A 14,833-nucleotide genomic window follows, 5' to 3' on the forward strand; every position below is an offset into this window, starting at 1 on the left:
CTTAACTTGGACTGAATTTTAATTCTCTAGAAGGTACAAGACAGATGATGTTGGAGATTCAACTTCGTTCAGATCAGGCTGGAAAAGTAAGAGTGATGGTGGTATAAGCCTCCTAAGTCACCCTTACAGATTTTCTTGCCTTAAAGCCCATCTTTAAAAAAGAAAAGGCTGGGAAAACTGAAAGACTCCTTTTGCAGTACTGCATTATAATAGGCCAGCAAAGTTACCTACTGAGCAGTCCACAGTTCTCAATTAATTTAGAAGCACATGTAAGAAAATGTTGTTTTCTCTCTAGGAGTTTCTCTACCTGTTTTTGCTTAAAGTTAACAAAGTCCAACCCTTAGAAACTATCCTTAATCACCGTGAAAGACTAAATATCTAAGGTGACTGAAGAAATATGGCTAAATTGCTTGTGAAACTGTCATGGCTTTTGTCAAGTGGCTTATATTACCCATCAGTATATCAATGATATCACAGAAAATGTTAAAAATTAAACATGGGGACAAGGCTCCTTTCTACTCTGTTTCTTAAAATGAACTTGTTATTACCCATCAACTAGTAGCATACATATTGTCCATATACAATAATTGGGAAATACTTCTACTAATCCTTCATCCCTTTCAAACTTTCTAAGTGATGATTGATTATTTTGATCTAAATTAAAAAAGACAAATTCAAATAATGATCTCAATTTTAAAGACAGAAGTTCATTAGCACCTTATTCAGTGTAAGAGTGAAGAATTTAAGTTCAGGATCTCACTCTACAAGAAGGTGAACTGTCTTTTATTTTTTAACCTTCTTTTTAATTTCTTACTGGATTTCTATATGATAGCTCATAACAAGCCAAATAAAAATGGCTAATCAAAGAGGTTCACAGGAGTACTGAATTTATTCTAATGACCCCCATGGCAGGGGTGTTGGGTTAGATGATCTTTAAAGGTCATTTCCAACCCAAACTGTTCTGCCTGATTCTCTGATCTATTTGAAAACACTTCAAGGCAATATGTTTTAGTTGTACCTCTAGGTACAGCAATCTTTCAATACATGGATTCTTTACCTCATATGATAGTACAGAGCTTGCTATTGAGTTGTTTCTAGAGAACTTCAGGAGCTAAATGCCAATAACCAAAGCCATGCAAGAGAGGTGTTAATCTCCATTTCTGTATTACCAAAGCACACTCAATCTTACAATCACAGGCCATGAACAATCTGATTAGTAAGATAAGGAAGGAGAAAGGATCCCATAAACATATCATTTTCAACATGCATACAACATGCAACTAAGGGTCAACCAGACCAAAAATAAACAGGAAAACCCATGTAATGAGAATAAAAAGATTAAAGAGCAAAAACCAGGAGGAACAATTGCACTCTTGTTTGTGGGAGAGACTCTTGCCATTAGAGCCAGAAAAGCCCAAATATTTTACTAAAAGCCCTATTCATGAATGACTTACCCTCTACCTAAGTTTGGAAAACTCTGTGAAGAGCGATTACCACCATCCCCTATGAAATGAAAATTCCTCACCATGGGTTTCTCAGAGCACAATGGGACGACTATGTGTTTGCTGGGAAGGAACAAGGGGTGGGGCACAGTGCCTCACAAACCATGGCAGATCATAAGGAGCAAGAATTTAAACTCCACACGATCACAGAATTATAATTTCTGAATGAGAATCACATCTTGTCAAACTGCTGCTGACAGTCACCCACTCAGCAAAAGGAGACCACAATCATTATCAAAGAAAGCTGTTTTGAGAGTGATTTCAGAACAAATATGCCTTTCATCAATATCTGGCATCATTAGCTTATCCGCCTTCCCACCTTGTTCTATGAGAAAACACTTACTGAGGTTAGAGTCAGGAAGATTGAGAACTTTGCTGTCCTTTGAATCTACTGCCAAAGTCCTATTTGCACTGCTTGAGGCATTCTCAGGCAATAAAAACCATCATTGCAAAACTCCGTTCCTATACCACTCAGTCGCTACGGTATCTAAGCACCTTTCAGAATGGCATTAAGCAATATAATTAGCATCTGTCGTGTGTGCTGCCTTTTCTCATGGGTACATCTATACACGTTTCTCTCCTGTAAAGCTATACATGACTATATCTAGGTAGCGCACAGCATAATTATAAAGCTAAACCTGTCCCTCTCCAACACTGATGCTTTAAGTCTAAAATAAATATCCACTAAGCACTACTGCTTTGCTCCTAGTAAACCGAGGATAATAAAAGCTCATGTTATGTTTCCATGTACAAGCTTAATCAAATCATTTTGGCTGGGATATTGTGTTTGTTTAAGAGCAAGTGATCGAGCGGATAACATCAGAGCTGCATTGATTAAAGTATATTTGATCACCAAGGTAGATCAGGAAAGCGTTGCAAAATATTGGAGTGGTAGAAACTCAAATGAAGCAAAAATATTAATGCAAAGAAGGCCACAACAGACTTTTAATAAAGAAAACATGGTAGGCAAGCTGATGGTATCTAGTAAAAAAAAAAAAAAGATTTCAAGTATGATATGGTTTCTGTGCATGTGCTAGTAAAGAAATGAATTAGGGTTAATCCTCAATAAGATTCAAGTTTTCTGTTAGTATGGATCTCTTTTTTTTTCCCTCTCTCCCCATAAAGCTCATCAATCTGTATTTCCTTAGCACAGATTTGAAAAATAATACTTTAGATTTAGTTGGCACTGAGCAGCAAAACCACTGACATTAATGTATCAGTGTAACTGCTACCTGAAGAATAATTTTGGTAAAGAAAATGTCCTGGTAAAATATCTTTGTCAAATTAACAGTTAATGGAGGCATTTCTCTATTCCATGGTTAGGAGACAGACTCCTAACCTTCAAAGAAGTGTGTCTACGAGATGCCATGATGTGCAAAGCTCTGCTGCCTTTACAGGATCTCCATGGGTGTGCAGGTCAAGCCCACAGAGAATACACTACATGATCAAAGACTTGGATCACGTACAAAGACTTAAAGACAGTCAATGGATAAGCGTGAAAAAGCATGAAAACATGCTTTTCACAAATACACATGGATGTGGAAACTATTGCATTTTTTTGTCTGATAACAGTTATGCCCTGAGGGGAAGAGCACACAAAGGATTATCCAGAGATGTCAAGGAAGATGTGTCCATTAGGACAGGAAGGCCTTTAACAATATACAGCTTGTGTAAATGGCTTCATTTTCCTGAAGGGAGACACCCTGGAGTTTTCAACCTAGACTGATAAACCTATTGACTCTCATAGGAATTTGTGGCTGGAGAGAGAAAAATTGTTAGTACAGAAAATCAAAGATGGAGAATTAATACAAGGCAACGAACTTCTGCTTCCAGCTGGGTGAAGTCACATGTTTTGATGGTTGCTTTTAAATGCATCCAGAAAATGGCCAGGTATCTCCAGCAAACCTGTCTCCAAACAAGTGCTTCATTTACGTTACATTAATTAGTTACACTGCATTGGGCATTTCGAAAGACAACAGGCTGGAAAAAAAAGGGAAAAAAACAGACACGTATGTCCAGAGAGCAGAGAGGAAAGTCTGGAAAAGCTACCCCTGAGAATAATCATCAACAGAGATGAAACGCATATACATATATTTTGAAACATACGTTTAGGTACCAGCTTTGTTGGTGCCGTAACATCTGCTTCTCTGTAACAGACTGCTGGATCCATAATGTCTCTGTCAGGAGGAGGGTAAGGTGGGGGTGGGGGGATCACTAACTCGGGTGGACCCCGAGTGGTGCCTCTAGGAGGCTTTTGTGGCACCTGCCGTCCATCACCTACAGGGGGGATCAATCGACTAGTTACTTCAGCATCAACACAACGATTGCTACGTTTGCTGTTATTTTTAAAACACACGTCGATTTTCCCTCACCCACAACCAAAGTCTTTCTGGATCTAATTCTGCTCTTATTTAGCCCCAAATAATTACGGGAGAAGGAAAAGCCTGGTCTCTCTTAAATCAACAACAATGGGACCAGAAATAGGCTAAGCACATACATGTACATCACAGCTAACAGTTGAAATATTCACTGCTGTTTTGCCAAATATAAGGAAGGATGAAAAATCAAAAAAGAAAAGTGAAGAAAAGGTATGTAAGAAAATAAAAACAAGAGAAAAATGTTTATTTTCCGTAAGTGCCAAACTGCATGAATTTGTTGACCTCTAGGATACGTTATGCGACCATTTCCCTCTCTCTATAAGAGAAAAAGGAGAATGCCTCAGATTAATATTTTTAAGTAGGTATGTTGACGGGTTTTTCTTTTTGTGAGTAGGTTTTGTATTATTTTGACATTGCAGGGAAGCAGCTGATTAAGTCATTCTTTATAAAAGTGTTTTAAGCTATCAAAGGAAATGCTCATAACTTGCTGGTGGCTCATTTCAATGTTATGTACAATATCTACATAAATACGTCCACCACTGGACTATGCTGCATTAACCATTTGCAATGTCGAAAAGCTGCTGCCAGTTTGTGGTGTACAGACCTAGAGCTATTGCAATTCAGCAAGTCCTCGGAGGCTGCAAGTCAGCTGAGGAAGCAGGACTGCCTGCTTGTTCTGCTCTCATGCCCTGCCCTAAGCATCTGCTACTGGTCATAGCTGAAGACGGATGCTGGCTGAGATGGACCTCTGGTCTGTGCCATCGCTCCTAGGCTCATGCTCTGGTGTTGCTGAGAAGGGGAGCAGTGCCAAGAGGCAGGAAAAAAAAAGATTAAGCCATTCTGATTTGTTACTTAGGAGTCACTAGTTTGTAGAGATTGAAGACAATTAAATGTTGGCAAATGTGCAGACCTTTAACTGCTTTGAGGAAATTGGGCAAAATGCTTTGGGGTCAGAGTAAGTGGTTCAGTATTGAATGTGCCCCATTCGCCAGTTCGAGGATATTTTTGATTGATCTTTTGCTTGGATTCATGTGGCTAACTTGGGAGATATACAGGTAGCTTTAATCCTTTTTCATCATGAGGCTGCCTGTTTCTTGCAGCACTTTCCCCCCCCTCACTACTGTCTTGCTTTTTTCACAGCTTTTCTCTCCTGCTTTCAGAGCCATCTGTGCTTTCTCATCATTTTCTTGCAAGGGCCTCAAAGAGAGGCTGTTTTACCAACCTTCCCTCACTGTAACATTTTTTTCTTGTTAATGAACGTATTCATTCAAGAAAGTAGCAGAAAATGAAAAGCACTGGGGATCGGGCTACTGTGGGACGAGTTCTTTGTTGGTGTAAATTAATAAGGCTCCATTAAAGTAAACGATACTACAGAACCCTACATAACAGAGTCTGGCCAGCAAGCATTTATGCACACAGCACTGAATGGACTAGAAGTGGTTATGCTCTGCTTTATTTCAGCTGTAACGTTATGAGCACTGATACAAAATAAAATTAACACTTACAAAAAGTTGAAGCACCAAATGTCATCAATAAGTAACCTGCAACAGGGCAAGGCATGAGGAGTTTCAGGCTGTGGCATCAGCAACAGTTAAAAGTAAGCCGATTTGCTGAAAACCCCTGTATTATATGTCACAGTGATAACGTTCCCCTTGGAGGGCTTAAATAAGAGATGTCAATGGAGTCGAGCATGTCACAAGATAATGGACTCCTGCTGCTACATAAATGCTGAGGCATTAAATGTGAAGCATTTACTGTAAATAAATGTTGGAACAAAGCCAAGAGGTTTCTTTCTAAACTGTGAGGCATTCATAATGTAAGCAATTATGTATGACAGGATGTCATATCTGTATGTCTTAGGCACTTTATGGAACATGAGGTCAAAGACATGAACTGAAGTGCATTGAGTGCATTACAGCACTTGAATGCTTCTCTTAATGCACTGAAAAAAATGTTTCAATATGTGGGGTTATTATCTCATATCTTTACCCATCATAAAATCACTTTGTTTGCTAAAAGCATAATCTTGGGGTCCTCACTTGGACAAAGCTCCCACCAACCTGAATGAGCTAGCAGTCAGATAATGACAGAGGTTTGGGAGAACATTTTTCAGTTTTCCTGCATGAGAGTAAAGGTGTATCACATATTGCTGAAGACTACAGTTCCCTCATCGTCACCAGCTATGTATGGAGTTCCTTTAAGAGAACCAGTTTTCTTCTTCTAGCTAAAGACTCGGGAGAGATTAATTTAGGAACAAATTCAAAATAAAAACTTCACTGACCATCAACTGACTTGATGTCAAACTTTTGGAGGCCTAAAGGAAAATAAAATGTCTTCAGGCTTTAGGAACATGAGGGGAACCTGAACTAGCTTAATTGTACCTCAGTTCTAGTAGATCCCATGGCTTCAGATGTATTCAGTATTGCCTTGTCTATCTCTTCACTTTCTTTTTACTAGCAAAATGACCACGACCTTAGAGGCACAGAATAGACCCAGGGCTAGTGCTTTTTAATATCTAACTCATACAAAACATTCAAATCATCTGACAAGTGTCATCCACATTTTACTGTCTTCTGGTCCTCTGAATGGTGCCATTAAAATGAGGTAATATAGAAACACTTATTTCCAGACTTTCATTCTGCAATGTAAATGCATTCTCCCCCCCAGCCAAGTTACAAAAGTTCCCAACTCACAGCATAACAGAATTAAAGAAACTTTGAACAGTGAGTGTTGAAAGCACATGCATGGAATTACACAGGAGAAAACAGCATCTCTCACCCATTGTGCTCTTCCTCTTGTCTTCCACTTCTTCTGTCCTATTTGGCATGGCAGGAGTGGGTGGAGCAGACAGAGTTGGTGGAAGAGGTGCACGCCTCTTCTTTTTCTGTAAATCGTTTAGGGATGCTCCTTGCGAAATCTAGAAAAATTGAAAAATATGCACAGTAAAGGATGCGTGTGTTTTTTTTTTCTTAAGTTACCAGTAACAAAAAAGTGTTTGTCGTATGCTAATTGCTAATTTCTTTAGCACACAGCATCACCAAAATATTTATAATATGTATTTATAGTGAGGAGATTGAAAAGACAGACCAGAAGAGGTGTAGCAAGGCACTCGGAAGGAATGGGGCAAGAATCTCAGAGATATGTCACAGCAGGACTACCAGTATGCTTCATTTGATGGTTCTGATAGAAGGGAAATGGTGAGCAACACAGAGTATGACACTACATGCGATGTTAGGCTTAACCCATCGCATGGTTAAAAACTCCAATCTGTACATGTAGGTAATAAATACTCTCATTTCTTTCATTTTTCTCTCAAACTGATGTTTCAGGACTTGTGAGAGAAGAACCAAAATTGAAGGTCTGCTTGTATGATGATAAGAGATCATAACATACTCTGTTTATGTCTACTGGACTTCTTAGACATACTTCTGAAGATCTGTAACACCTCTGCTTCCAATAATTGCGACACGTTGGTTGGCCAGCCAAAACTTCATTACTGTTTATACTGCTTTTTAAAATATGGAAAATTCTATTACAAGTGACTTGGGTTTCACTGCATTGCATAATATTTTCTGTTGATTATTGGAACTTAGCTCTATTTCCTTTCACCGGAAGAATAATTAAAAAAAAAAAAAAGTAGGAAAATCTGTTGAATTTTTGTATTTGAAAGGTACTGGCAATGCTAGACAGAACCAAGCGCAGCTGAGGCAGAGGGTAATGGAAGCTGCCCACACATAGCATGCTGTTGGAATTCCTCAGTCTTCCCTCACATTGCTTCTCTGCTCTGTCCATCCTGATACTCCACATAGCTGAAGATATCTAATATACAGAATTGCCCAGTGGTTTTCTAATATTACAAAGGTCTAAATAATAATAATCATCATCATCATCTCCCCTTTAATCCAAAGGGCTAATGAACCCCTAAAACGCATTTGTTGTGGGAGATTTCATTAAATAAATAGTAGCTTCACACTGCTCAAAGCTATTATCAGAGTTCAGAGGAAAAGCATTCATTTGTATAAGTCTTTTCATAGACTGAGTGAAAACTCTTAGGATAAATGATTTTTACAGAGAACAGGACCTGAATAGAGCCTCCCTCACTTAGCCTTCCTTTTTAAAAGCCCTCAGGAAGGGCTTAAGTTTATAAAACATGGACATACAGTTCCCACCTTCCAGGACAATGCTCTAACCACTACACCACATGACATTCGGATGATCTCCACCCGTTCTTCGCGTCCTGCACACAGCAAAACTTGGTAGTAACAGAACTGGAAATAGAGCACGTTAATCAGGATGAGCTGCAGCTTCCTAGCAAACAGATTCTGTAAGGTGGAGGGGGCAGAGGGTGGGAAAGGGAAGGTGTCCTGGTGTTGGTACCTGCTACCATGTTTTGTTTTTCTACTTTACGTTAAATATCCATTGGATAGAGTGCATGACTAAAGCCAGTCAGGCCAATCTAGATAAACCTGGCTAGAGTTAATGGCAAAGAATGTTGGCCAAAACTTCATGGAATTTGAAAAAAAATAGCCTCCAGGAAAGAGCACCAGGCCAAACATTCAGAAATAGTTACAGCAAAATTTTAAAGCTTCTTTGAAAAACTTTTGCCTGAATTAATAATGTTACTCCATATTAAGATAGGGCACCTCTCCTGATGAAGATACTGTCTGCCTCTGCCAATTGTTAGAAACAGACTACTATTAACCAAAGTTGGATTTAATATTATTTTTAATACTTATAGAACCAGAAGGACCAATACTCAGCTGAAGATGGATGGGAAACTCTGTTCAGTGAAACAGACTCATCAAGCTTTGGTTTTGCAGATGAGGAATTACACAGATGACAGCTACCTAATTCTGCATTCTTCTCCATGCCTGTTTGGGGTAATTGGCAAATAAGCAGTTAGAAAAAAAATCACATTCTTCTGCGCTGCCTTTTACAATAACTAAAGACATCTAAGCGTTTAATACTGTATCTTGATTCCTCAGGATACTACCTTACAAAGAGAAAATTATCAATCAAAGTTGGGACTAAACATTTAAATCTGACCATACTGTCTCCAAAATTCAGCAGCTATGAAGAATCATTTGGGAGACAGACAGAAACTTCCCCAGCACTTCACAAGCACAAGCTATGACTTTAGCAGCTATTTAATAGCATTTTGTAGCTTCCAAATTCACTCCTGTCTCTCCAGGCAGAAAGGTCATTTTATTTGAGGACAACAATGGATGGGCTGGTGATTTAAATGATAAGCCTAGGAAATCTTGAGAGTCAAGGCAGAAAGAAACGTGTTTTCTACTTGAAATGACAGAGATCACTAGTCAACCTTCACTGAGTACCAGGTGAGTGAAGGATATTATTTTGCCATAATCAAATTCCTCAAAGATAAATTGCAGATTTAGAAAGAAAAATGAATCCTTAACAGAAGCCAACATAAATGAGCTATATGCTTTCTTATTTAGTTGAACCTTCTAGGAACATTACATAGATGTATGGACAAACAAAAGTGCTACTGCTAAAGAAAAGGCTAGAAAATAGCTAGAACACAACTGCAATAATGAAAGTTTGGTGAAATACACACAAAAATGCTTTTATCATACTGTCAGCTAAGTGCAGCATACTTCACAAAACCCATGAAGAAGATGAAAAGCTTGCTTAAAGCTAGACATACTACCATGTATATAAGAAGTGTCTAAGCTAGACATACTACCATGTATATAAGAAGTGTCTAGTTCAAGAACAGGTTGTAAAAATTGTTAAAGTAGTTCTTTAAAGCCAATCTCAGTAAACCTATGAGGCTCAATATAAATAGCAAAAAAACACAAAGAACATTCTGTTTCCTTCTTGCAATTGTATATACCAAAACAATAGAACTTGAAAATAATTTGTTATGACTGGTTGTTTCTTTTATAAAGAAATCAAGCCTTAACAACATTATCTGAAGTAATTTCCCATCCAAACTTTGTTACAGGATCCCCTCTCCGAGTGTAACACAGTATTTCCTATTCTTAGCACCTGTGCTTCACCTATGTAGAGTTAGATGGAATTATTAGGTGAGCTTCCAGTTATGCAACAAATACATAACTTTTAAAGACGTTAGTGACTGTTCTCTGACTATAACTAACACCATAAACTGAGCTAGAGATGAATAAAGTGGTCCAAAAGGACCTAAATCTGAGAAATAAAGCAATTCCTATTCCCATATTGATTATACCACATACGATGCAAAAAAACAAACAAACGAAAACCCACACATTTTCCATTAAATTCATGTCATGGCTCACATACTGTTTGAAATATACTTTCAATATTGCAGACAAAATATTTGAGGAATATGCTGAATGTGGTGTACCTCTGTGAAAGCTCAAAACCTTTTTTAAAATTTGAGGGCTTAAAATAAAATTTTGGAATATATTTGGGGCAAAATAGTAAACTCATAGGTAGGCTATGTGCCAAAATTGTGAGGAAGGGCATCCTACAAAGCTAGTGCTTGAAAACATTAATCAGTAGCATTTGATTGTCATCTTACTTGCAAAAGGCCTGTGGATACAGTACCAGTGGATTTGTAAACAGTGGATGTGTTCATGGCACCAAGCCTGTCAGAGTACAAGAAGTGTTTGAACAACGCTCTCAGGCATATGGTTTGATTTTTGGGTGGTCCTGTGTGGAGCCAAGAGCTGGACTTGATGATCCTTGTGGGTCCCTTCCAACTCACGATATTCTATGATTCTGTGATTCTAATTTTTTTTTTTTAAATGTGTAAGAGTCCAGTATTTTCTTTGGGTTAGGTTGCAATGAATATGCATTCATGAAAAATCATAGAACCATAGAATGGTCTGGGTTGGAAGGGACCTTAAAGACCACCTAGTTCCAACCCCCTGCCATGGGCAGGGACACCTCCCACCAGACCAGGCTGCCCAAAGCCCCATCCAGCCTGGCCTTGAGCACCTCCAGGGATGGGGCATCCACAGCTTCTCTGGGCAGCCTGTGCCAGTGCCTCACCATCCTCTGAGTGAAGAATTTCTTCCTTATATCTAATATAAACCTACCCTCTCTTAGTTTAAAGCCATTACCCCTTGTCCTGTCACTACACTCCCTGACACAGAGTCCCTCCCCAGCTTTCCGGTAGGCCCCCTTTAGGCACTGGCAGGCCGCTGTAAGGTCTCCCTGGGGCCTTTTCGTCTCCAGGCTGAACAACCACAACTCCCTCAGCCTGTCTTCATGGGAGAGGTGCTCCAGCCCTCTGATCATCTTTGTGGCCTTCTTCTAGACTGATCATCTTCATCTTCTGGACTCATTCTAATAGGCCCATGTCCTTCTGCTGGGGGCCCCAGAGCTGAACGCAGTGCTACTGGGGGGGCCTCACAAGAGCAGAATAGAGGGGAAGAATCACCTCCTTTGATCTTAATGCATCCTTGAAAAATGCACATAGTGCATCTTTGTTAAACAACAGAATACAGTAATGTTGTAAGTCCTATAGTTTTGACTTGCCTAGTAAAGTATGAGGCAACTATCAAGGTATTTTGAAATGGTGATACTAGCAGGTAAAAATGCTTAAGCTAGTACTAAAAGCCCAGCTGGATTTTGTGGACTTGAGGGGAAAATATCAGGAAACTTCTACACTGGATGGTGAAGGCCAACTTGAAGCTTTCTATGAACCTTTTCTATGCCTTTCAAGCAATGCTTTGTGCATTTATTGAATAGCTGAGGGAGATTTCATCATCAGCAGTTGCTGTGTTAGGACACAGAGACCTGGGGCGAATACGAGACAGAAGAGAGACATGGACTTTCTGCAGGGCTGAGAAACAGCTTGGAAAAAAGCTGGGTGATCCCAGCTCAGAAGCACAACTAGGGACACAAGGAGGGAAGAATAACCTAAAAACTGCCATGGAAAGACCCTCTTGGACTTGTGCAATAAAAGCAAACAGCAACTTGAGTTACTTGGAACAACTGTGGGTATCTGTATCGTAGTTGGTGTCTACACCTACTGGAGGAAGCTTTGTCAATTGACAGACGAATATAAACTGTTCTAACAGAAGCTCTCCTCCACCAGTGGACCTAGTCAATATGTGACTGAGGTGTTAAAAAAAGTGCATAGCTTGTCTTTCAAAATCCAAACTACTCTTCCTAGTATTTTCATAAAAACAAGAAATGTTTGTCTTAGAGCAACAGATTTTTCCTTTCATTCTCACTGTTATCATTTTTACCATAGACCAGGGAAAATCGAAACTTGAAAACCTAACAAGGTTAGGTTTGCTTTTTATCAAAATCACCCTTAAAGCTATTTTCTTTCTGCTTAAACATTGCAGCTACAGATGATACGCTTATTCTATCAGCAACAGGATTATGGACTGCTTTTAAAGGATGTCCCATGATGGTTTAGCATATATGAATCAAATATTTTATAGTAAATGATATAAATTGTGTGAACTAAGCTCATACTCTCTTGCTCATTTCTCTTTTTTTATGCAACATGTCAGGATCACTTATTGTTTTTCAGAATGTTTGTATTTTTGTGACTTCTGTCTAATTTGTATGTAAAGCATGTTCAGGGAAACAGTGAGTGATTATTTGTAAAAAATATTTTTAGAAGCAAATAAAAATAATTGGAAAAAGAACACACATGGATTCAATCACAGGCATGCCCTAACTACAAACTGGTTTCTGTCATCCAACACAGACTAGACACACACTGATTTAAGCAAGCCAGATTTCAATACACCTGCTGGTGATGATACTGTGTGGGGTCAGAATGCCTATTGAATTACAGGATTGTTTAAATATGACCCACAGAAAATTTCAGAGTTAATTTTTAACTAAACAAACAACAGTATCACCCAAAACTATGTGTGGGACCATCCCAATTCTTCTCCCCTCACACAGAACTGTAAGAGATCTTGAAATAATTAAGAGCCATTTCACAATAAGCTCTGGAAATAAAAAGACATTTATTAACCACTTTTAAACTCTTGATATAACTGTAACTGAACTGAAGCTTTTGCAGCATTGTACGAAAGACAAGTGGTAGGTTGGTATGCTAGTAAGATTTATGGCTTAAGAGTTTTTAAAATATTTTTGCTATGATTTTGTACATAATTTAAGGCAGTTGAGAAGAAAATATTTTGATCCAAGAGGAGCTGTTCTAGGAAAATCAGAGAGATAAATCTTTCAGCTGCAGAACGGAGACATAAATCTGTCCACTAAACTTGATGATATAAAAGCTACTCTATCCAGCTGATTCTGCATTTTCACAGGGTAACAGATGCTTCAACATGCCTAGCACCAGAAACCACAAGAAGTCCCAACTGAACGTTAATGTGTCTTAAACAACATTTACTCATATGTCTAATATTCCCTGGACAGGTCATACATTATTAGGCTTTTCACTGACATTAGGCATACACTGACAAAGGGAAATTCTGGGAGCTCTCACAGAAACTGAGCTTATGAGCAATTCATGAGGCTGACCACCGTCAGTTACACTGTATTAAACTGTCTATTCAGCACTGAACTTCTAGCTTGCTTCCTTATTGGGTAGCACTCCATTACCGTTGATTAAAAACTGAATTTCTAATCCATGAGTATGTTGTAGTGGCATTCAAAGACAGAAGTCTGATGTTTCCCAAAAACATGTCTTTATGTTGCAGAATGCATTTGAGTGGTGGGATATTTAAAGTGCCTACTAGGATGCCATGCAATGCAACAACATATTGTAAAAGCAACATACACATGGATACTAAAAAAAACTGGCACATGGAAACAGCTTGAAAAAGCATATTCTTTGAAAAACTTGTCATTTTGATAAAATGCATAGAAATGACTACATTTCAAAAACTGGCAAGAAGCTTCTCTGGCTTGGTCATTTCAGTACTGTACATATTGATTTTCTAGTCCTGGATCTCACAAATGAATAGGATAAAAGTAAAAGTAATAGGAGATTTTGAAATAAACCATACGAAGATAAGAAATGAATACTGTCATAGCAAGATTGATCATCTGACATTTGGATTGACTGGACCCAAGGTCTTGCACTACCTTTGACATGTCAGTCTCACACAGCACACGTTTACATAGGGAGATTCCCAAGCTGCTGCCAAAATGCAGCACTAGTAACTCACATGATCGTTTGGCTCATGTGATGGCTGTCCCCCTGCCATACTCATGGCCTCAGATTCTGAGCTGCTTTTCTGCTGGAAGTGTTCAGTCTCTGTGTTAAATTGGGAAGTCAGGCTTATAATTAGCATGCAAACTGTATTGGTCTTTTGAAAATACCCTTACCATTATCATTTTAATGAGCTGCCATAAAATATTGCATAATTTTGCCCACTTTTATGCTGTTTAATTTCAAATTAAATTTCTCACATTATACCATTCTGGTATTAAACAGGATTTTGTAATGAAATTTAGTGGTCATTACCAAAACTGAATCTCTGGCTGCAAAAACAGCTCAGTATTAATAACAGATAAAAAGGTTAGCATTACTGGATTTTACAGAAATTGCTACGCTTTTGTGCTGTTTTTATTCATAAAATGAAAAAGACAAAAGTCAAGGATGTCCTTGAATGCTCAGTTGATTGGCGACAGAAAGCTAAATCAGTTGACACAAGAAAGCCACTACAAGGTGAAGGGGCAAGCTCATTTTTCCGTCTGTTTTTATTGAACACACCCTTTGTGAAATGTCATGGTCAAGGGCAGTTAAAAATTAATGTCATTCTAATCTTCTTTAAACACTTTAACTTGTTCAGCTAAATGTGTCAGACAGGAAACTATCCATAAACAAATTTGAGATGTTAAATTACTAAGATAGCTGTGATTTCCTTCTTTTGCAAAATCTCATTACTAGCTGGAATATTATTTCCACTCAAGGAAGTCACTCTACAGCAGCAAATGCTTTCACATGCATTGAAACATGTAGACTACACAAGTCTGCGGATGTTTGTTTTGGCAGAGAATTGA

At 38.5% G+C, this 14,833-nt stretch overlaps 1 protein-coding gene across 7 annotated transcripts in view; it reads right to left on the bottom strand.

The window, feature by feature from the left end:
* The window catches only part of COBL (cordon-bleu WH2 repeat protein), a 154,485-nt gene that overhangs the window by 44,494 nt on the left and 95,158 nt on the right, over positions 1-14,833 (bottom strand). For 6 of the 7 annotated variants that reach the window (XM_048079156.2, XM_048079155.2, XM_066992607.1 and 3 more), the window contains 2 exons: positions 6,659-6,797; positions 3,609-3,779 (listed from right to left, as the gene is read on the bottom strand). In XM_048079156.2, the coding sequence (XP_047935113.2) occupies positions 3,609-3,779; positions 6,659-6,797 (310 nt within the window). The remainder of the gene's footprint in view (positions 1-3,608; positions 3,780-6,658; positions 6,798-14,833) is intronic. The other variant, XM_066992609.1, reaches the window with a different exon arrangement.

Source organism: Anser cygnoides, chromosome 2, assembly GCF_040182565.1.
Source record: "Anser cygnoides isolate HZ-2024a breed goose chromosome 2, Taihu_goose_T2T_genome, whole genome shotgun sequence".
Taxonomy (NCBI): domain Eukaryota; kingdom Metazoa; phylum Chordata; class Aves; order Anseriformes; family Anatidae; genus Anser; species Anser cygnoides.